The following is a 23,715-nucleotide window of genomic DNA, read 5'->3' as shown; positions in this document are numbered from 1 at the left end:
TTTCAAACGATAGGTTAAAAACTAAAGTGAGTGTTGGATAAAAGAAAGATGTATATATTATAAGAAATGATCATTTTGTTGTCCCATCTTAAATGTTTCTTTGCATAAAGCCTCAAAGTCATGAATCTAAGCTACACCAAAATAAACAGCTGAGATAAAATTACTCTGATTGCCCTTCCCACAGATAATATAGACAGAGGTTCCTCTATAGCTGTGATGGTGAACCTATGGTGCGTGTGCCCAAAGTGGCACATGGAACCATGTTGCCTGGCATGTGTGGCATCACCTGTTCCTCTTCCAGTTTTCTGGTGTGCATGCGTGTGCAATGATCAGCTGGCCTTCATATGTGTGGCAGTGCTGGACACTGGAAGAGCCGAACTTCCATTTTCCAGTGTGAGCATGTGTGCCAGTCAGATGATTGTCACACGTGCATGCGTGACAGCAGTGACGTGCGGTGAGGTTTATGACTGGTGAGGCACTGACACAGTGCTGGGTTTCAAATATTTTTAGACTTGTGGACTTCAACTCCCAGAATTCCACAGCCAGGCATGCTCAGTTCCAATTTAAAGCGACAGCATTTGTTTTTCTCCTTTGCTCCTTCTTTCTTTTTCTTTTTCTTCTCCTTCCCCTCCTTCCTCCCTCTCTCCCTTCCTCCCTGTCTCTCAAACACACACACACACACACACACACACACACACACACACACACACACACACAGAGAGACAGAAGTTGGATTGGACTATCTCTCCTACCCCTTCCCTCTCTCACTCACTCTCAAACAACCCCCACACACACACACAAAAGTTGGATTGGATATCTTTTCCAGTGGCTTGAAAGCAGCTCCTCTGCCATCCCCCCCCCCATTCCCCTGCTGCCTTTCCCAAACACCTCCACCATTGCAAATGCAGCCTGCTGTCTGGGTGGGAAATGCCTGGAACACAATAAAGCCCACCCACCACCTCCTGCTGGCAGACTGGGGTGAGAGGAGAGGCAGAGAAGCCGGAGGGGAGCCGAGCCGAGCCTTCCAAAAGAAAGAGGCTGGGGGGAAGTGTGTGTACTACAGCATGGCTCTTTGCCTGGCTTCCTGCCTCCTCCTGTGGTCTCCTCAGTGCTCACTTGTGCTCTCCCTCCCCAAGTGTAGTTTGATTGCAGATGGAGCCACGTTGCCTTTTCAAACTTGTAATCAGTGAAGCTGGGCTAGATTTTTAAATAGTTTTATCCAGCTGTGTGTGTGTGAGAGAGAAATGAATGGGGGCCTGGGGAGGAAGTCACTACACTTGGGGAGGGAGAGCACCAGTGAGGTTAAGCAGAGTTGATTGCAGGTGGAGCCACGTTGCCTTTTCAAACTTGTAATCAGTGAAGCTGGGCTAGATTTTTAAATAGTTTTATCCAGCTGTGTGTGTGAGAGAGAGAAATGAATGGGGGCCTGGGGAGGAAGTCACTACACTTGGGGAGGGAGAGCACCAGTGAGGTTAAGCAGAGTCATCCACGGTGAGGCAGCAACTAGCTCAGCTTTTTTCTTTTACCTTTTTTTTTCATGATGAGAGTGGTGAGGCTGTGCCTCACCTGCCTCACCTGACTGCACGTCACTGCGTGACAGTAATTGGAAGCCTAACTGGCTGGCGTGCATGTGCACACCGGAAACTGAAAGTTTATTTTCCAGTGTGTGCATGCCCCTGAGCAGCTTCTCTTCCAGGTGGTGTCCCAGACAAGCGTCCACTCCCTTTTCGGCATTGAGTCCCTACTGCCCACTAGTGGGCATTCCAGCTTTCATGGTGGGTGGTAGGGGTTTGCTGCAACTCTGCTTTCTAAATTTTATAAAGTAAAGTTACTTCCCTACTTTATAAATCACCATTACTGTGGAACCGGTGGGCGGTTAGAAAATGTTACTACTAACAGAGCTACAAAAGTGGGCGGTAGGTATAAAAAGGTTGACTAACCCTGCTCTAGAGGGAGTGGGGGATGGGGTTAAGTTAAAGCAATCAGTTAAAAGATTGTTGATATATTGTGTCTCCCCTCCTCCAACTTTTTTTGATTAAATAAAAGATAGAATGTTGGGGATAAAAATATCACAAGAAGAGGGCAAGAATCCTTGGACCTACTTAAAAATTTCACATTTGCACTAAAGCCACTGCATCATCAAAACCCTGCTTGGAAGCATCTCTGGATTCACCTGTGTTATTCATGGCTAACCTAAAAATCAGTGAACAAAAAAGATACGATAGAGCCTGGAGTGCAAAGTGGGATGGCATTCTAAAGAACCTGCCCAATGTTCTCAGCAGTAATAAAATAGCATTAACAGTATTCAAAACAACGTCCTATTGCATAAGACAGGTCTTGCTCACAGACTTGTCATTTAACTCCTCTGTTCAGGGAAGCTCATGAAGCCTCCGGAGGGCCTCCGGGAGGGGGCGGGGGAGGCTCTTTTCGCCCTCCCCAGGCTCCTATAAAGCTTCTGGAGCCTGGAAAGGGCAAAAAATGGCTTTAAAAAGGGTGAACTCAGCTGGCGAGCGCGCACATGCGTGCTGGCCAGCTAACAGGGCAACGCCTCGTGTGCCCTGACAAATGGCTCCGTGTGCCACCTGTGGCATGCGTGCCATAGGTTTGCCATCACTGTTCTAGGTCATAAACCTTGCTTCACAAATTACATTGGCCCAGCAAACATACTAAGTAAGCTGGAAATAAGCCACGTTATAACTTAGGCAATATGTGATCATAGTCACTATTTCACTGCCTTATATACCTGATTTATTATAAAATAAAGGTAGGGAACAGCGATCTATTCAGAGGATAAAGATATAATAACCTTATATTATAAGCTCAAATATGAAAATGACACAAGGCTAGAAAAAATATCTCTTATCATTTGCTATGACCGTACCATATTAAACTAATTGAAGGCAGCATTTATGGGATTGATGTTCTAAATAAATTCTTTTACTCCAAGACTAATAGCTCTTTTATTTACAATGAATAAATCAACAATTCTTCATATCAATATTTATATAATTGTAGCATGAGAGAGTATATCTTAATCATTGGACAGGGAATATTTTAAGTTGCTGTAGGTGTTTTATCCATGTTTCCAGATACTTTTTGCCATTTCAACTAAAGTATCATGTATGGATAGCTGATAAATCTATTACAAGCCTTTTAGTGTCTTTAACGATCGGACAGAAATTATTTATACTAAATCAAAACATTTGACCATTGCAAACATGAAATCTAATAATAAAATTATAATTCCAGAAATAAAAAGCAAAGACTGAGCCCAGCAAACAAAAAGGGAGCAAAACAGGCCAGGAAATACTTAGCAGGACTAAATATGCACAAAGATGCATGTGCACTGAGCTAATCTTTGAATTGAAAAATCTCTAAATCAGAAGAATCAAACATTTTGGAGACTTGATAAGGAAACACACAATTTAATAATGGCAAGGTGGAAAAATGTAATAAATTGAATTTTTTATGAAAGGGAAAGTAGACAGACCAGTTTTTAAAAATAGGAGAGCATGTTGTAGAAAAAGAAAGGAAAGAAATAATAACAAACAAATACGGGTAAATGACATTTCGAAAGGGTGACCAGAAGCAATAATCTGTGGAAACAGACTTGAAATGAGAACATTGGAAAGTCTTCTGTTGCATAACTACAAGTCTGAAGGCAACATGAAAGAATATTGCCAAGGTTGGAAATAGAGAGCAACAACCTGGTAAAACACTGTATGAGTAAAAAAAAAATTCAAACTCTTCTGAATCTGACAAATAGAGCAGAAGGAGAGGCTAAAAACAAAACAATAAAAACATAATTAGCTTCATGAAAAAAAGAAAGTGAAAAGGAAAAGCAAGCTGATAACGAGAGGAAAGTAATCACATCTATAGAAACGGAAAGTACAGATAAATGCTCTTATAGCTTTTAAGATTAAAAACACCACATCCTTCGTCCTGCTCAAAATATGCTTCCTTTTCCTTAGCTAATGATTCAGAAAGGTATCCCTCCATAAGTGGGCCTGATTTTATTTGATTAAATCTGCTTCATTCCTAAGTAGTACTCAGTACAGTATTTAACATGAAAAGCTTTTCAATAGCTATTTTGCTGGGTGCAATGAAGGCTTTTGACAGGGTTAATTGGTTATATCTAATTAACAATATCATATCTTGGGAATGGTTTTAAGGTATTAATTTATCATCAGAAAAAGCACTACTCCATATTAATAATTACAATGCTAAATATGTTGATATAAAAGAGGGACGTATCATAACTGTCTACTCTTTTCCAATGTTGTTGCAATCTCATTATAGCCATTACTTAGGATATTCAGAAAGAATCCACAGATCACAGGAACACCAATTTATCATAAAATCCATACTAATAATCTGTGGTTGATACATTTTTAATCAAATCTTCTTAAAGCAATGTAATAGATTTAAAGGATTAAGGTCCCCTCCTCTTCTTTTTGAAAGTTTGCAGAGCTAAAAATAAATTGTGGAAAGTCAGAGCTCATTTCTTTGTATACTGTTTTAGTTGCTCAGTTAACTAGGCACAAATTATCTGGCTTTGCATTACAATTTTCATGCGTTAACTACTTGGGAATTCAAATGAATAAAGATGTAAAATACTTCATCCATAGAATGGAAATCCAACTATTAAATGACTAATGCAGATATTACAATAATGAAAAGCACCATGTCTTTCTTTATTAGCAAGACTGGGTACTATAATCAGCATAGCAAGGTCTGTATTTTTTTCTTTTTCTACTACCATGTAAGGTCACAATAAGAAATAAGTATGCTGGATAAGTATGCTGGATAAATTTATACATGGAGGGAAGATGCCAAGATACAGTACAACTGTCAATGATTCTGGGCAGCTCACAACAATCAAATTATAATATATCACTTGGTAGTGAAAAAGGAGATAGCTTCTCCCATTTTACAGTGGTATTTATAGGATTTTTATTTGAGAAGCAGTGGAGCTAGGCAATCACCAGTAGTTGAAAGGATCAGGGTCTTGGTCTTGGTCTTGGTCTTGGTCTTGGTCTTGGTCTTGGTCTTGGTCTTGGTCTTGGTCTTGGTCTTGGTCTTGGTCTTCTTCTTCTTCTTCTTCTTCTTCTTCTTCTTCTTCTTCTTCTTCCTCTTCCTCCTCCTCCTCCTCCTCTTCCTCCTCCTCCTCCTCCTCCTCCTCCTCCTCCTGTTCTCTCCTTTTGTTTTTTTTCCAAGAGAGGCAACTGATTCATATTTTCAATTTTTTTAAATGTTTATATGAAAAAATGGGAACATATCTGGCACCTTAACCATCTTTTATTTATCCATTTTAATACCATATTAAAGCACAAACATTACAGGGTTGGAGTAAGTGGTTGAACTTCCACTGCAAAGACCAGGTTCCAATCCAATATGAGTCATGGAAGCTCCGGAGGAGCTTGGCGCTAATCACTTTTTTTTAACCCAACCCATTTTATAGTGTAGTTAGTGGCAAATGGAAGAGGGGTTCTACGTCAACTACCTTGAGCTTCTGAAGAAAGATGAGTGGGTCGTATAATAAATAATACTACTGAATATTTTTTCACTAGGATAAATTTAAGGGTTAATTATGATAATTCTAATATATAATTGTGATTATATATTTATTCCTTGATAGCAATCACACTGATGAGAATTGATTAAATGATTCATAATTCAAGTAACGCAAACATTTTTTTGAATCAAACATTAATATATAAGGAAAACTCTAGATCCTTTGTGCTCTTTCCACAATTATGTTCATCTAGGAAAATATCAACCAGAGGTGAAGTTTCAAAACTTCATCAAATTTAGAAATAAAATATGAGATGTCTCTTTAATATTTTTTTTGAGACCGGGACTGTAATAGCCAAATGGATTATTTGTGTTGGAGTGGATTGTGAATAAATCAAAAACGAGATTTACAAAGATTAAAATGTGCTATAAAAAGTATTAGAAATAGATATATTGCATTTCTTTGTGGAGTTCCCAGGATATAAAGATCATTTTTATATTCAACTATTTCTGGCTGATTAGTTTGACTCTACGATGTGGCCGTGCCATATTCGGTTATTCTCCGTTTGCGAATAAAGAATTTCATGGTAATATGAAACCTTTTAATTTTATTTATTAATATATAATTAATTTCAGCTCATACTTTATGAGAGGCTATTTTTTCCTACCTAAATCAATTAGGTAATTAATTAAGTAATGAACTTAGGCAGGAATAATATGAATTAGGTATGAGCTTCCTTATACCGAAAGGAAAAGATCTGCAGTTTCTTGACAACACCCCTAGCAAAAGCAGAAAATGCAAAAACTCTTTTTCTCAAAATGGAATCAATCAAATGTAACCTAGAATTAGATTCAAAATAATGGCAAACAAAATTCTGTGGTTTCTATAATTCATTTCTTTTATGTCTTTGAATCAGTCTTGACTCCTGTAAACTGCCTGGACTAGTCCCTGTAGTTTTTTTGTTAAGTTTTTTAGAAGTGGTTTGCCCTTGTCTTCTTTCTAGGGCTAAGAGAGAGTGGCTGGCCCAAGATCATGCAGCTGGCCTTGTGCCTAAGGTGGGAATGGAATTCATGGTCTCCCACTTTCTATCCTGATGGAGTAACCAATACAGTATATATAACCAATGTGGTGTAGTCTATAACAGTACTGTTTTCCACATGACATTAGTCATACTTGAACAACTCACCTATTACACAGAAAGGTTTCCTTGCAAATCCCAGTCTTCCTTGCCACCCACGATATCTACAACAGCAGCCAGCAGACCAGATGCGTATGATAAATTCCAAACCAAAGACAACAATCATCACTGATTCCTAGGAGGAAGCAAGAAAAGAGGCAGCTGGTGAAGTCAGTCAAGAGAACAGCAGCAAAGGAATTAATACGGGATACTGTTAAATACCTACAGTATATTAATCTTGAAGCAATATTTCTTTTTACAGCAGTTATCCTTCCCCGTTTGTTTCTTAGTGTCAGAAGCATCACAATTAGCAACAAGGCATACTCAATGGCATAAAATTTAAAATATAAAATACAAAATTAAAATATGTACAAGTTAAACAGATGTTGCCCAGAAACTAGCAACATGAATTGCGTTCTCTCATGAGATCCCTAAATGTGCACTGATCATGTATACATATGTGTTGTTGTCTGTATGTAACCACAATCGCAAAGGGCAGATAGCCACATTTGTTCAGAGTGTCTCTGAATCTTGTTGTACCCATGTGTAATCTATTCAACAATTTCCATACTTCCCAACTTTCACCAGATCCAGGTGCCATTTCCTCTATTGGTTCTTTGTAGCTTTCCACAGGTCCTCTCTGCTTTTAAATTCTTCAAAGTCTTCCATTGACCTAAGGAAACTTTTCTTAGATTTCAATCTCTGATGAACTGGTTGCAGGACGTAGAGCAGGTGTTGTCTAGCTATTGATGATTTGACATATGTTCTCTGTGTGCTGCAGCTTCTCTATGAACAACAGGTGGGGCAATGCCAGCTAGATGGTAGATGGTTTAAGGCACCCGGTAATAAATATGTGAGCTTCATTCAGAGCAACATCTACTTTCCCAGCATGTGCTGATTTATACCAGAGTGGGCAGGCATATTTGCCTGCTAAGCAGCAAAGACCTAAAGCTATTGTCTTAAGGACTCTTGTTTTGGCACCCCAGGTAGAGCTCATAAATTTCCTAAGGATGTTATTTTGTTCACTGACCTTAGTGCTGCTTATATGTTAGGGCCCTATCTAGAGTGACCTCTAATTATTTAGGGCTGTAGCAGTGTTCCAATAACACCCCTTTCCATATAATGTGCAGCTTCCTAGCAGCCTGCTAATTGCAAAGATGGAAAGGCCATACCTGAATTTTTGCTGCATTTGGCCTTAACTAATTATCACAATAGTCTCCATCCAGCTCTATCAGGGTTCAGTTAAAGATCGTTCAACCTCCTCAAATGTTTTTCCCTGTGCAACCATTGCTCAATTATCAGCATACATGTAGGGAACGGCTGATTATTGGTGTAACTATTAAAAAGAATTGAAGCTAATACACTATTCTGTGGTATTCTTTGATTCCTCCATTACTTCACCTCCCTTGGAACTCCCCCCAAAACCCTGTAGTTCTAAAGCAGAGGCCTAATGATATTTGTAAGTTTAAAATCTTTAGTCATATCAAAAACTTTCTGCTTCAGTCTTCTAAGATTGATGGAATCATATGTGGCCGTGAGATCTCTGAATACAGTTCCTGTTACATTGCCCTTTTGGAATCCATCTACGATATCCTGGATTAAATGCAGGATCTGTTTGGTGCAATTTTGGGTTTTTTTTTGTAGGTATGGCACAAGAGAGAAATTAGATGGTAGTTCTTAGGGTTATTGGCCCCTTTACCTGATTTTAAAACTGCTACAATCTTAGCCTTTTGCCAGACACCAGGAATCTTATATTATTCCAAGCATTCATTAAACATTTCTAGTAGCCACTGTCTTGCCATTGGTCCAAATTGTTTTATCTGTTCAAAAAGGATGTCATCCAAGCCAGCAGCTTTCTGTGGCTTACTATCCTGATCCTGGACTATTATTTGGATATTCAAGCTGGATGCTGACACTTTTAGTCTCTCTCTGTTTCATCCTCCTCATTTCTTTTGATCCTAATATTGTGTTTGGGTGGCCTTTGATTTGGGTTGTCATTCTTAAGAAGCTGACTGGCTATTTGGTCTACTGTCAGATTGGCGTAATCTCTGGAGTGAGTTTGTGGGGGGAGGTGACTCAATGATCTTCATGCTTTGTGGCTACTTACATTCATAGTATTTTAATCCAGTTTTTTCTCTTAGCTTCAGCAACAGAAATAATTATCTGCTGGCCTGCACTCATTATATCCTCTGCCATAAGATCAACGTCAAAAAGAGTGAGATACTTCTGCAATTTGCCTTTTATTTCCACTGTAAGGCCTTGGTTTTACAGCCCTGTGGAATTGATAGCCAGGAGCACTTTTTAACAACCTCCACAAATTTGTTATAATAGTTTGGTTTAGGTATTAATTGTATAACAGCACTGTCCAATAGTCTCTGAAATTTAAGCAAGTTAGCTTTTTAAAACTTATAATTACGTCTAAAGGGGTTACTACAGCGATAACCTGGCACATAATTGGCTGGTGCTGGGAATTTGGAAGAGGTGGACAATCTACTTTAATACATTGCTCACAAATATCAAATCCGGGTTATATCCCTTGTGCCACCTTCCACTATAAAGTGATGCTAGTTAATTTGTTATCATTTAAAAGAGCTCTCCATTTCTATATCATTGGGATACCTCCAGATGCTGCTGTGACTATTAAAGTCACCAATAACAAATTTATTTTATTCTTATTAAATGTATTAAATTTGTCACCCTTGATCTCAATTAGTTGCGGTTTATACACTGAGGTGACCATACAGTTGCTTAGCTCTACAATTATTGCTTCTTTGTTATTTATGTCTGATGCTTTTGTGGACTAAACCTGGATACCAGGCTTCACAAAGACTATGCTGCCATACTGTCGGGGGAGCCTCACCGTGACAAGTTGCATCCTTCCCCATAAGATCAATGGAATTTTAAACCATCTATTTATTTAATACTTACAGTATATCAATACTAATTGGTATAAGTAGATTGATATATTTACATCTACAAACAGGAATATTCCAAGGTCTTATTCCAAGACATTAAAAAAAAAACCACCTTCAAACAGCAAATAAACCTTTTAAAACAAACAAGCAAACTAGTTTTTATAAACACATTAGAGCCTTTAGGAAGAAAGTGAATCATCCACATGTTTTGTAGCCCTCCGCTACTTTTTTGTAAGTTAGAAGGTTAAGAATTTGTGTTTTAAACCTTATACACACTTAAAGCAAGTACTTTCAAACTCTGAATTAACATCCAAAGGTTTGCGAGCAAATTTGAGGGAGGATCAACAATTTCTGAGTAACCAGAAGATCTGAAAGGCAAATAAGCAGGAAACAATTTCTTTGGAGTTCAGATTTTTAGTGAAGGCGGGACCCAGATGTAAAGACAGTGGGAAGGAGAAGGTGATGTTGAACAACCTGCTCCACTTGTTCTGGAGATTGTATTTAGGATGGGAAACAAGGGCTGGACTTCCCTGGCATGCTAAGCTCAAAGAAAATCACTACAGGAGGGGGCTTGACGCTTGGTGTCAATGCAGCCAAGATGTGAAATCAAACACTTCCAGCTCTGGGTAGTTAATAGAGGCAGGCAGGGGGTGCTACAGTATATCACCACAGCCCTGACTCTTGGCTTAGTAAAGAGAGAAAGAGATTACAGTTCAAGTGATGGCAGATTGGATAGGAAAGAGGGGTGAAGACCTGGAGGATATCCTCAGATCTAGAAAGAATGTGTGGCACCAAACTCACTACTTCTGGTAAAGATAGCATGCTTGCTTGGGCACTTAGAGTTCATCAATTTAATTTTATGAGGAATCAAGGGATGTCACAGAAAATAATTTATTATTTTAGAGGATCTCAGCACCAAAGCTTGAGAATCTCTAGTTTAAAACTTTCCCTGGTATGGGATTCCCCTGAACTGAGAGAAACCGTGGACTCTGTCTCCTATACTAAACTATATTGCACCTAGATGGGGTTTGCTTAGGGCAGTGATGGCAAACCTATGGCACATGTGCCACAAGTGGCACGTGGAGCCATTTGTCAGGGCACGTGAAGCGCTGCCCTGTCAGCTGAGTTAACCTTTTTAAATGCCATTTTTCACCTTCCCCAGGCTCCAGAGGCTTTATAGGAGCCTGGGGAGGGAGAAAAGAGCCTCCCCTGCCCCCCCGGAGACCCTCCGAAGGCATCAGGGACCGTCCAGAGGCTTCCCTGAAGCCTTCGGAATGCTTAAAACCACCCTCTGAGCAAACCGGAAGTGACTTCCGGGTTGCTCGGAGGGTCGTTTTAAGCGTTCCGAAGGCTTCAGGGACCGTCCGGAGGCTTCCCTGACCCCTTCGGAACACTTAAAACCACCTTCGGAGCACTTAAAACCACCCTCCGAGCAAACCGGAAGTGACTTCCGGGTTGCTCGGAGGGTCGTTTTAAGCGTTCCGAAGGCTTCAGGGAAGCCTCCGGACGGTCCCTGAAGTCTCCGGAGGGTCTCCGGGGGGGGTGAGGGAGGCTCTTTTCGCCCTCCCCAGGCTCCTATAAAGCCTCTGGAGCCCGGGGAGGGTGAAAAAAGCATGTAAAAATGGGGGGGTCGTGCGTTGTGCGCGCATGCGCACTTGGGGGGGTCACGCATTGCATTATGGGTGCGGCACGCCCGCAAACGACTCACCTGTGCTCCCCCCACTTGTGGCACGCAAGCCAAAAAAGGTTCGCCACCGCTGGCTTAGGGGATTGCATGAGCCTAGTTCATTAAAATGAATAAATGGGCTGGTGGAATTTCACAATGATTCAAACTTGTGCTAAATTAGAGTTACAGTATCTATGCAGAACTGATAACTGCAAGTATGACTCTCATTACGCTTCTCTGCATACTCGCTCTTCTAACAGGGAGCTAATTACTGGTTATGGGCCCAGAGTGTACCAGACGTAGCTGAAAAGAGAGTTGGTGTTGATACGCAATACCGTATACAGATAGCTGTTTAGTTTATAAGTTTTACTATTATGGAGAAGATGGCACATGCACCATCAGCAAATTTATCACTGATAACCCGGTTGGATGGAACAAACTATGTTTCCTGGTCAATGAAGTGCAGCTTACTCCTGCGTACTGAAGGATTGTGGGATGCTGTACTGAATCCACTGGACTTGACTTCTTGGAATCCAGATAATGAGGATGATGCCAAGAAGATAGCAGAGTTTCAAAGATGCAACGAACGAGCATTGTGTATAATTGGTCTAACGCTGACTGACCAGCAGTTAGTTCATATTCGTGGGGAGAATTCTGCAGTGAGATGTTGGGAGAATTTGAAGAAGATATATGTACGTGACATTGTAGGTGCACATATACATCTTACCCGCAAACTGTTTAGGGCACTTCTTCTGAAGGGTGGAGATATGTTAGCTCATTTAAACTTTATAAAAGGAGTTTTACTTGGCATTACCAGAGCATATACATTTGCTACTAAGATAATATACTTGATTAAGTGATATAATTTACTTTGGTTTAGTATGAAAGGTTTTCCCCAACCACTGTAATGTTCAAATCATGATTTATTGCTCATGGCAATGTGTGAACCAAACTATTCTGAATGATTTGACAAACTAGTTAAAACAAACCACAGCCTACTGTGGGTGAAGCAAATCAATGCTCTAAATCAGGAGTGTCAAACTCAAGGCCTGTGGATGGGGGTGCTTAGATCTCAAGGGGGTGCCCTGGAAACAGCAAAAGACCGGCCCGCGATTCCTCTGCCAGCAAAAATGCACAAGGCCTCCCCAGGCTCCATTTTCTCTAGCAGAGGGCTGCAGGAGGCTGTCACAGCTGAAAACGGAGCCTAAGTGACATCGAGTTGGCCATGCTCACCCCGGCCACCCAAGTCAAACAACCCTGATGCGGCCCTCAATGAAATCGAGTTTGACACCACTGCTCTAAATCCAACTCTGCTTAAATGAATCATATGACTGAAACATGGGAGCCATTAGGTGCATATATAAAGGTAAAATTTAATACAAATGTTTGGATGGTGGGAGTAGGGCAGTAATTTGAACAATCAGTCTATAAGAATCCAGTCTCAAATCATGAAGTTTGACGCTTCTATTAGAGCAGGACAACTTGTTGCAGAATTTCTTCACAGAATTAAATGTGATTTGATACTAAAAAGTCATTGCATATAGTATAGACATATTTTTTTTCTTCTGTTGTACCGACATTGCTAGCTTTTTTTATGCCTCAAAGCCTAGCATTATGTATTTGATCAGACAACAGAAGAAATTATTGTAGGGCTGACCCTAAAATTAAACAGAATAACGAGTCTGCCTTCAGCAAATTTGGGTATTAAAGAGCAGTAAAGTATTATTTTTTGTGATATTTTTTTATAACCAGATGGGGACACAATTTGGATTTTCTGCCTTTGGAATCAGCATTTCTTCGACTGTTTCAAAACTAGTTGGATGAATTTACACATCATACATTTTGTGATGAGGGAATATGATTCTGAATAAAATCTATGGCTTGGTTTACATATTATGCAGCCAAACGTGAATGGTTTGGTTTTGGTTTATTTATTTTTATTTATTTATTCTTCGCATTTCTAGACCGCCCCCTCTCCCAAAAAAGGACTCGGGGCGGTAGGTTTACGTTATACGTTAGGTTTACGTTATACGAATCAAGCAATGAAGGTTTGTGAATTGTGTTTTATGACTTGGTGTCTTGTGCTGACTGAACTTAATTTTTAACAAATTATGATTAAAACAAACCATAAACTCAGTGCAATGTTTCAATCCTGCTGAAGGGCCCATTTAATTATTGATGCAATTCACATATAGCAGCTCTGCTGGCTGGGGAATTCTGGGAGTTGAAGTCCACAAGTCTTAAAGTTGCCAAGTTTGGAGACCCCTGACATATAGCATATTATGCCGTAGAAAAGCCTCCTGGAAATCCAAAAGTAGAGGTACCTAAGGTACTTTATACAGACAGTGACGACTACAACTGAGGCCAAACTTTTCGTTTCCAAGCAAGACAATGGTTAGTTTCTGCCCCATTTTACAACCTTTTAGCCATAATTATGAAGCGAACCACTGCAGTTGTTAACTGAATCATGCAGGCATCGCCGGTCAGAAGCCAGCTGGGAAGATTACAAATGGTGATCATGTGACCTTGGGACAGTGTAACTATCGTAAATGACTGCCAGTTACCAAGTGCCCAAATTTTGATCACATGACCATTGGGATGCTGCAGCAGTTATAGGTATGAAAACCAGTGGTAAGTCACTTTTTTCAGTACCACTATAACTTCGAACAGTCACTAAATAAATGGTTGTAAGTCAAGGACTACCTGTACCAGAGTGTGTTATCTGAAAAAGGAACATGTGCTTCATTCAGGTGCTTACACTTTTTCTGTTATCTTTATTGGCTACACCCTCTAAAAAGAAAGCATCCAAATTGGGGTATCAAACCACAGGAAGCTGGGGCAGACAATGAGGCCCCTTGAGTGCCGGCTTTAGATCCCCCACTGCACTGAGAACGACAATGGTTACTATGAAAATATTGCGTAGTTAGATGGCTGCTTAAAAGAGACCCCGAACTAGTCAAATGTTGTGATTGGTATTGTACAAACAATGAACGGAGATGTGAGAGGAAGGACTTCTCACTGTACCAAGAGTGGGGAATGATTTACTGTATTAGCTTCATGACTCAAAACAGAGCATCTTCAATGGTTCAGCTGTTATATGCTACTGATACTTTGAGAAATACTTTTCTTTAAAACAGTGTAAGTGACAATATTATCATTGTTGCTAAACAAGCCAATAGTCTGGGCCATTGGAAAAAGCCAGGAGGGAGGAAGCACTAGAAATTACCCTGCCGGGACTTCCTTAAAACAAGAGTGATGCTCCAGACAAGGACTCTCAACACTGAATCTGGTTGCTCTAAATTTGTTTTGTTATAATAAGGGAAGAAAACAAACAGTACAATATGCTCAGTTGTTAAACTTGATTTGGTGCAGTATTTTAGCTGAAATTTGGCCCTGCTCAGATTAAAACAGCTAATTTCCATTTAAGCCTGTATTTCTGGGCCCTACCAGTGTCTCTGTTTCAGAAGTGTTCTGAATTTCTGTTTTTTGAACATTGTTATATATTCAGGAATAGTTCAGGGGAAGGTAGGACACAAACCAATTGCTTTTGGGAAAAATGTATTATAATCATAAAGTCATAAAAGCCAACATTGATTTTATAATAGGCAATTAAACAGCTGTATCTTTCTTCTCTCTTATACCATTGCTATGCATTATCCACTATCCTCTAATCGTTATGATTTTATCTGATGTCATACATCCTTAATTATGATCTATTATTATAACCCTTTGTTCTACAGCTCAGTCTGCTTTTTATTTCTTGATCCTATAGTTCTACTTTTGCTTTTATCCTTTTATTCTCTATATTATATTGGGGGTGGGTGTTTGTTTGTTTTTGCCTCTTAGCCTACTTGCAGTAATGCTTTAGCTAAGAATCCTATATTCTCTCCATTTGCCAACTTCTTATTTTAATGGGTTATACTGTATAGTATTTGTAGCCACATCAAAAATCCTATACAGTAATACTCTGTTCTCTTTGCCCACTGCCTTCACCTCCTATTCCTTGCCTGCTGATTCTAGCCTACTACACAGCAGTCGTCTTCCTCTTGCTGGTTCACTTCTTAAGCCTGGCAAAAACCTACTGTCAGGATGGTTAGATTACAACTGCCACTTGGTCCTCCTGGCTTTTCTTGGGGGTTTCTGTCACCCCTGGTAATATAGAGCTCTTTTAACCTCCTTTGTGTAGTGTTATTGTTGCAATGCTGTCCTCCCCTGGATTTCTGATTTTCTTTTGAGAGTCTGTGAGAGCTACTTTCCAGCTGCCAGTGTTGCTCCCCGCCCCTTTTCTTTACTTTGTTTTGACCCTGTTGGACTCTGTTGCCCATTGCTGCTACATGACTGGCATAGCTTCCTGAAATGAAGGGGCATTAACTCCTCTAATTATGTAGCGACATGAACTCTGGTTATAGAAGCATGTGTTCTAGACATGGGTTCTTGCCCCGACCTGTTTCACATTCTTCTTCCGTCCTTGCTCTGTGTTTAGATTTTCAGATTGACTCTGGACCGCTTCTGTGCACTTCTTTAGCCTCTAACCTATAGACTAGCTTGGACTCCTCCTCTGTGCAATCCTGTCGCCAACGTCTTCAAGTTAGCAGTCTTCAGGGCTGGCATAATTTACAAGGCAAGCAAAATTATCTTTGAACTCTGCAAGCCTTTGACTAAATTACTGGCTCTTAATTCTGTCTCAGCTGCTGGTGGAACATTCGAATAAAAGCTATCAGAACTTTAACACTCTTAATTTTATTTGTATCAATCTAAAGTTTGAATGGCACACCAATTCAAACTCCCTGGAACTCTTAGGTTCACGCTTATCATAACTTGACCATTATGTGGTAGTTTCGTATAACACTTCAGGGCTGTTTTTACGCTTCTAAGACTGGGATGTTGGCTTCTAATGAAGCCACTCCCTCCAGGTGCCTCTCCGTTGTCCTGGAGACCTTTGTCCTTCTTCTACATTCAACACACCCATACCCTGCCGACACTGGTGGGAGTCCAACTCTTTTCCTACCAGTTCTATGAGAGAGTGCTTTCCGCCTTTGCGTAGCACTCAAAGACTGCCCTCGGTGTCAGTGCTGGTGAGCTGAGATGTTGTTTACCGCAGTTCTGCTGCGTGAATCAGCTGAGCTAAAAAACAAGGGAATATAGGACAGGGAACAGCGGGGGCAGGAGGGTGTGGCCAAGCAGAAGTGGTATTTGCCAGTTCTCTGAACTACTCAAAATTTTTGCTACTGGTTTGCCAGAACCGGTCCGAACAGGCTGAATACCATCTCTGCCTGTCCACCTTCTCTTCTCTGATGAAGGAGTGTATCACTATGAGGAAACTAATAAGCCCTCTTTTGGAGAATCTATTCGGCTTTGCTAGCTAGGGTGGACAACATGAAGGCAGAACTCAGAGAAAGGTGACTCCTTTCCCTGCAAACCACTTATAATGATAGGTTGAAAAACTGGATGTTTTTATTTTAAAATATTGATAGTGCTCCGAGCCATCACAATAGGATATGTTAGAAATGCAAATAACAGCCAAGATAAGAAGCAACACATTGGAAACAACTTGAAAGATATTATAATTACTTTAAACTGTCTTGAAATGATTAAAAGTTCATGAGATAACTGTAGTAGACAAAGTACTTGAAAAAAGCTTATTAAGCACTTTGTCAGGGTAAGATGTATATATTATTTGGCAGGTAAAACATTTTCCTGTCCAGAATAAAGCTGTTCTGTTTCAGCTTATTTCAGCTGTTTCATTTGTTAGTCATTCAGAATGGAGATTATCATACCAGATAAGTGGAGAAGCATTAGAAATGAAGAATTTCTGGCAAAGAAAGTGATCTCCCACTTTTTCTTCCCATAAATTATTCATACTTATAGTCTATTTAAAAAACCCTATTTCTATCAAGCTAACCAAAGATAGCACCTCTGACTATGTAGTCCACCTTTCGTTAACAAAGGAGTTTATTTGTTGCATCAGCTCATGCACTGTGTTAAGCTTAACTATTATTTGTTAATAATAAGCAGATAACATCACTCCCAGAACACATTAAGCTATCAGTGGTCCTCTCCCCTCCAAAACCAAAATAGCTGGGTGATTCACCTAACTTGCTAAGCTAAAACTTAAGAAATCACAGTGTCCTTCCAAAGCATGATCATGGTAGAAATACTTGGGTGTAGAACAAATACTTCGTAAGAATTGGTCCCATGAATCTCTCCACTCATAGAATTCCAATTCATGACTGATTTGGTAACATTGAAAAGGATCAAGGTCAGGCTGTTTCATGCAGCTCTGCCAATGTATCAAAGGTATACAAAATTTTCAATGAATGATTACGTCCAATAAAAGTTCACCAATTCTAGCAAACATGAATCGATGAATGCAGTTATCAACAGAAGGCATTCTTTTCAACCTAGTGAGCTCAGTGATATATCAGGCTAAACTTCAGGAGATTTGAAATTAAAAGATTATGTGGTTAAGATTAATAGACACCAGATAGCTGATTTCTCTCTAAAGTCAACCGAATGCCTAGACTTTGCCTTTTCAAGTGAGAAGAGGTATATTCACAATTGGTATTGAAACAAATATCTATCTCTCTATCTGCATATAAACCATTCAAGAGTTTTAAAACCATCTAAACCAAATAAAAGGTTTCATGTATGTATGTGTGTGTGTGTATGTAGGTATGTAAGTATGTACCAGGGGTGGGTTCTGGCTGCTCCTACTGCAGTTTGCTCAGGGACGTGCTATACGCGCATGGGCAGTACTAAAAATGCTTCTGGGCATGTGCAGAAGTAAAAAACAAGATGGCGCCACCCATGGCACCGCCGAGAGAACCGATTCGTAGGCGTGGCAGGCCAAGTTGCTACCTACTCGGCCAAACTGATTCAAACCGGTAGGAACCCACCTCTGGTATGTACATTTAGAACCCATATTTTTATAAACTTGCACATACCTTTGTGCAATCTATCATCTGAATAACTGTTGGGAATTTTTGGGTTCATCGTTTGCTAACAAGAAAATACATACCAAATACATTTGGCTACTGAGCTCTATTTTCAGTTCTTGAATCACAAATAGTTTTGATTTTACATGTTTATTTATATGTTTAGCTTTTAAAAATGCATTCATAATTTGGCAAGATATTATGAGTACAAAAACCAAGCTACACTTCAACAAGAAAGAGAGAGGGGAACCGCCCCCCCCAAAAGAATACAGCCATACAATTTATAAGCAACAACGTGTGAAGAAACCATGATATAATCTGTTTTGTTACCATGCTTTTTGAACCTAAGCCTTTATAACTTCTAAACCGTAACCCACAATTTAGTAGAATATATGATTACAGCTAATATATGATTCCAACTAAAATCCTTTTAGTATTAAAAATCCCCCCTTCTTGAGAGTTAAATGATTATTAAAGTTCATTTAGAATAGAAAGCTAATTTTTCCAAATGAATCATATTTATGTAGTGATATTCAGAATCTTTAAACAATTGTTTAAGATCTTAAATGCGGGCTTCTGCTGTTTTATTTTACAAGCTGGATTTATTAACTTCATTCTTTCATTGTAATTGTTCCTTTTATAGTTATATTATTATTATTTTAATTACTGTGAGCTGCCATATGTTGTAGGGTGGATGGGGATTGATATAGCAATAGTGTAAAAATAAAAATAAATTACTACTGTTATTTGCCTTCACGTGGCTGTTTATTTCCAACAACATCTTCAGGAAAATTAATCAGGTAGAGGCTTACTTTCACCCTGGAGATGATATTTCGATTTCAGTTTTTTCCCCCTTTGAAATAAAAAGCTCAGTTTTAAGCATTGAGCTTAACATATATAGGCTTAGTTCACCTATCATGTTATTCCAAGTTTGTTTTAAACATAGTTTCTTAAACTGGTCAGATTAGACTAGTTCACATAACAATAGCAATAGCACTTAGACTTATATACCGCTTCACAGTGCTTTTCATGGCACGGGACCTAGTTACCTGCGGGATCGCATCTCACCTCATACATCCCTGCGACCAATCCGCTCCCACAGGGAGGAACTCCTCCGGGTGCCGTCCACTAAGTAGTGTCAATGGGCGGCGCCCAGGAGTAGAGCCTTCTCTGTGATGGGCCCAACCCTCTGGAATGACCTCCCCCCCGATATTAGAATTACTACCGACCTCCGCTCCTTCCGACAGAAACTTAAGACCCACCTGTTCCAATTAGCTGGCCTGGCTGATTTATAGTCCCACTTTCAACCTCCTGGCAAACACCTTATTTTGGAGTAATTTTTAAGGGTAATTTTAATTTATATTCGAATTTTAATCTATTGTACAGTGTATAACCTACTTCCTCCGTCTATTTACGTATATCTACCTATATTTTTGTATTTACATTGTTTTAATATGACTGTACACCACCCCGAGTCCTGTTTAGGAAAGGGAGCGGTCTATAAATTAAAGATGATGATGATGATGATGATGATGATGATGATGATGATGATGATGATTATTATTATTATTTACAGCCGTCTCTAAGCGGTTTTACAGAGTCAGCATAATGCCCCCAACAATCTGGATCCTCATTTTACCCACCTTGGGAGGATGGAAGGCTGAGTCAACCCTGAGCCTGGTGAGATTCAATCTGCCAAACTGCTGGCAACCAATGATCAACAGAAGTAGTTTGCAGTACTGCATTCTAACTACTGCGCCACCGGGGCTCTTAGAACAGTTTAGCATAAATGATAGTTTACATATCACAATGGTTGAGTCCACATACTGAGCTAATCAACCATTTGCTGGCTTAGTAGAAAGCATTAAAGATTACTGCACTCGTAGGCTACATCCCAGTACCAGTGCTTGAAGGAAAAGCAATGTATTTAAAGCTTGTGGAAGACTAAGAGGATTAGATCCACCTGGGGTCCCAGGGAGTGGGGAATCTGGGAATGATGTTTTTTCATAGGTTAAGACACAACAGAGAAGGTATCTCTCCTGGCCCTGTTAGATGACATTGTATCTCCATCCTGTTGGATTTGGTAGAGTGAGCAGAAACAACTGTGGGCAGGCATGCCTGCAAAGAACCTGCCCCTATGCCAATGTAGCGTTACATAGGTGATTATCAGCATGAAGAATAAGTTTCTAGGTGCCACTTGATTGCCTTCTGGCTAAAGAAATGATAAAAGTTGAAATCCATATGTGAACATCTATGCTTGCACACATCTTTTTTACTGAATCAATTTATTAATTTAAAACCTAGGTTAAACCTAGCCTGGGTTTGTTCATTCCCATCATATCACAGTAATTAAAGCAATCATTACAAAGCCACAAATTAAAGTATTTTAATTTACACTTGGCTATACCGTGTTTCCCCGAAAATAAGCCACGCCCTGCTAATAAGCCCAATCGGGCTTTTCAGAGCATGCGCCACAATAGCCCTCCCCTGAAAATAAGCCCGCCCCCAGTCCCCGCCATTAACACTGTACCACCTGCCGGTACAGCTTCCGGGGCAAAAAGAGGGCTCGCCGCAAAAACAGCGGCAGGCCAGCAATGTGATCACTCCCTCCTGCCTGTTCCTTCTCGTGCAAAAAAACACCGCCAACCCCAATGGCAAAGGCAGCCTGCCTGGTTCCCTTCCTCGCGTTCCTCGCCATTGTGCTCAGGGAAGCGGCTGGTGAAAAAAACATTTCTCACGAGTTCAATCAAACATCTTGAAATCGCGAGAAGGTTTTTTTTTTTTTTTACCAGGGGCTTCCCTGAATATAATGTCGAGGAATGCAACAAAGCTAGAAAGGTAGGAGGCACGCCCCGCGGCCCAACACCGCCCACTTTGCCCCAATGGTAAAGGCAGCCTGCCTGGTTCCTTTCCCCGCCGTCCCTTTAACGAGGGGCGGCAGGTGGGGTGGGGGGGAGAAGCGAGGCACGCCTCCTACCTTTCCAGCTCCGCCGTGTTCCTCGTTCTTTCGCCGATTGAATCCCCTTGTAAAAAAATCTCATTAGTTCAACTCGCGAGATCTTTTTTTACAAGGGGATTCAATCGGCGAAAGGGCGAGGAACGGAACGGAGCTGTCAGTCTCTGGTAGCGCTAGGACACGCGTCTCGCTTCTCCCCCCCACCTCTCCCCCCTCACTAAAGGGACGGCAGGAGAGGGAACCAGCCAGGCTGCCTTTATCATTGGGGCGAGGTGGGCGGTGTTGGGCTGTGAGGTACACCTCTTATCTTTCCAGCTTCGTCACGTTCCTTGCCCTTTCGCCCATTGAATCCCCTTGTAGGAAAACCTCGCGAGTTGAACTAATGAGATTTTTTTTACAAGGGGATTCAATGGGCGAAAGGGCGAGGAATGCGATGAAGCTGGAAAGAGGTGCGCATCGCAGCCCAACACCGCCCACCTTGCCCCAATGATAAAGGCAGCCTGGCTGGTTCCCTCTCCTGCCGTCCCTTTAGTGAGGGGGGAGAGGTGGGGGGGGAGAAGCGAGACGCGTGTCCTAGCGCTACCAGAGACTGACAGCTCCGTTCCGTTCCTCGCCCTTTCGCTCATTGAATCCCCTTGTAAAAATAATCTTGCGAGTTGAACTCATGAGGCTTTTTTTACAAGGGGATTCAATCGGCGAAAGGGCGAGGAACGAAACGGAGCTGGAAAGTTAAGAGGCATGCTTCGTTTCTCCCCCCCCACCTGCCACCCCTCGTTAAAGGGATGGCGGGGAAGGGAACCAGGCAGGCTGCCTTTACCATTGGGGCGAGGTGGGTAGTGTTGGGCCGCGAGGCGTGCCTCTTACCTTTCCAGCTCCGTCGCGTTCCTCGCCATTGTATTCAGGGAAGCCCCTGGTAAAAAAAAATGTCGCGATTTCAAGATGTTTGATTGAACTCGTGAGAAGTTTTTTTTTTTACCAGCCACTTCCCTGAGCACAATGGTGAGGAACGCGACGCTGCTGGAAAGGTAAAAGGCGCGCCTTGCTTCTCACCTGCCCCAGAAATAATAAGCCTTCCCCTATAATAAGCCCAAGGCCATATTTCGTGGGGCAAAAGAAAATAAGCCCCTGTCTTATTTTCGGGGAAACACGGTATATATATAGTCAAGTGGAATAAATAAATAAATAAATAAATAAATAATAAATAAATAAATAAATAAATTATATATATATATATATATATATATATATATATATATATATATATATATATATATATATATATATATATATATATACACATACATACATACATACATACACACACACACACATATACACAGAATATATTCTTTCTTTCTTTCTTTCTTTCTTTCTTTCTTTCTTTCTTTCTTTCTTTCTTTCTTTCTTTCCTTCCTTCCTTCTTTCTTCCTTCCTTCCTTCAAAAAGATTTGGAGAATCAACAGATTTTTCCAAAATCTGTTGATTCTCTAAAAGAGGGAGGGAGGGAGGGAAGAGGAAGGGAATACACACATACATACACACACTTATATACACACACACACACACACACACACAATTTACACATACACAGAATATATTCCTTCCTTCCTTCCTTCCTTCCTTCCTTCCTTCCTTCCTTCCCTCCCTCCCTCCCTCCCTCCCTCCCTCCCTCCCTCCCTCCCTCCCTCCCTCTTTTAGAGAATCAACAGATTTTGGAAAATGTTTTTATTTATTTATTTAAAGTGATTTATATGGTCAGCCATCTCACAAAAGAATATTGTTGTATTACAAAACAAAAAAAGGTATTACAATACTTGCAGTCTTTATCTTAGAAGAGGGATTCCTTCTTTTCTCATACATAATACGGAGCTTGCTGTGAAACAGCAGCATATTAAAAATGAGTGGTTCTTTCTTGACAGCTACTGTTTTATTCATATGCAAATAAATGTGGATTTAATTATACAATCTGTTAAGCTTCATGATAGAAAAAACTCTTCTGCACATGTCATAATCTTTTTATATAAAGTGGGATGTGAAGAACTATGGATAGAATGTCACTTCAGGGGGTTAAAAAATGGAGGTAATCCACTTCATCTGATAAAAGTAAGCACTTGCAAAAGAAGTAAAATGTCAAATAACCACCCAAAATAGAAAATGTTTACATATCAACATAAAAACTGCCATATGGAACTATATTGAAGAAATTCTTTTTCAAATTAGTTAATTTATTTAATTAGGTAATTAGTTCAATTAAATTTGAGATAGTGTATATAAGTACATGGCAAGAAGTGAAGGCATGATATTAAATAGGATTTCTTAGGTGGCAAGGAAATGAGAAAAAATTATTTACTGCAAGAGTTACTGCTTTCCAAACTTCTCAGAGTAGGAGGTTTTAGGGGTAGGACTGTTATCCCACTTTGTGACTTTGTTTGCAATGTATAAAGATCAATGCTAATAAATGTATACTGTATATGTTACCCTGTATGACATAGGATACATTTGGACAAGGTGCTAAACCTTGATGTACCTTTTTCGCCTTCAAGTTAAGGTG

General features: G+C 40.2%; 1 protein-coding gene across 2 annotated transcripts in view; it reads right to left on the bottom strand.

Moving 5' to 3' along the window:
• The window catches only part of KCNQ5 (potassium voltage-gated channel subfamily Q member 5), a 323,641-nt gene that overhangs the window by 71,680 nt on the left and 228,246 nt on the right, over positions 1-23,715 (bottom strand). For both annotated transcript variants that reach the window (XM_081943739.1, XM_081943738.1), the window contains one exon: positions 6,702-6,828. In XM_081943739.1, coding sequence (XP_081799865.1) covers positions 6,702-6,828 — 127 coding nt within the window. The remainder of the gene's footprint in view (positions 1-6,701; positions 6,829-23,715) is intronic.

Source organism: Natrix helvetica (genome assembly GCF_964273705.1).
Source record: "Natrix helvetica genome assembly, chromosome: 2".
NCBI lineage: Eukaryota > Metazoa > Chordata > Lepidosauria > Squamata > Natricidae > Natrix > Natrix helvetica.
Note: the sequence above shows the minus strand (reverse complement) of the source record. Positions and strands in the feature narration are given on the sequence as shown.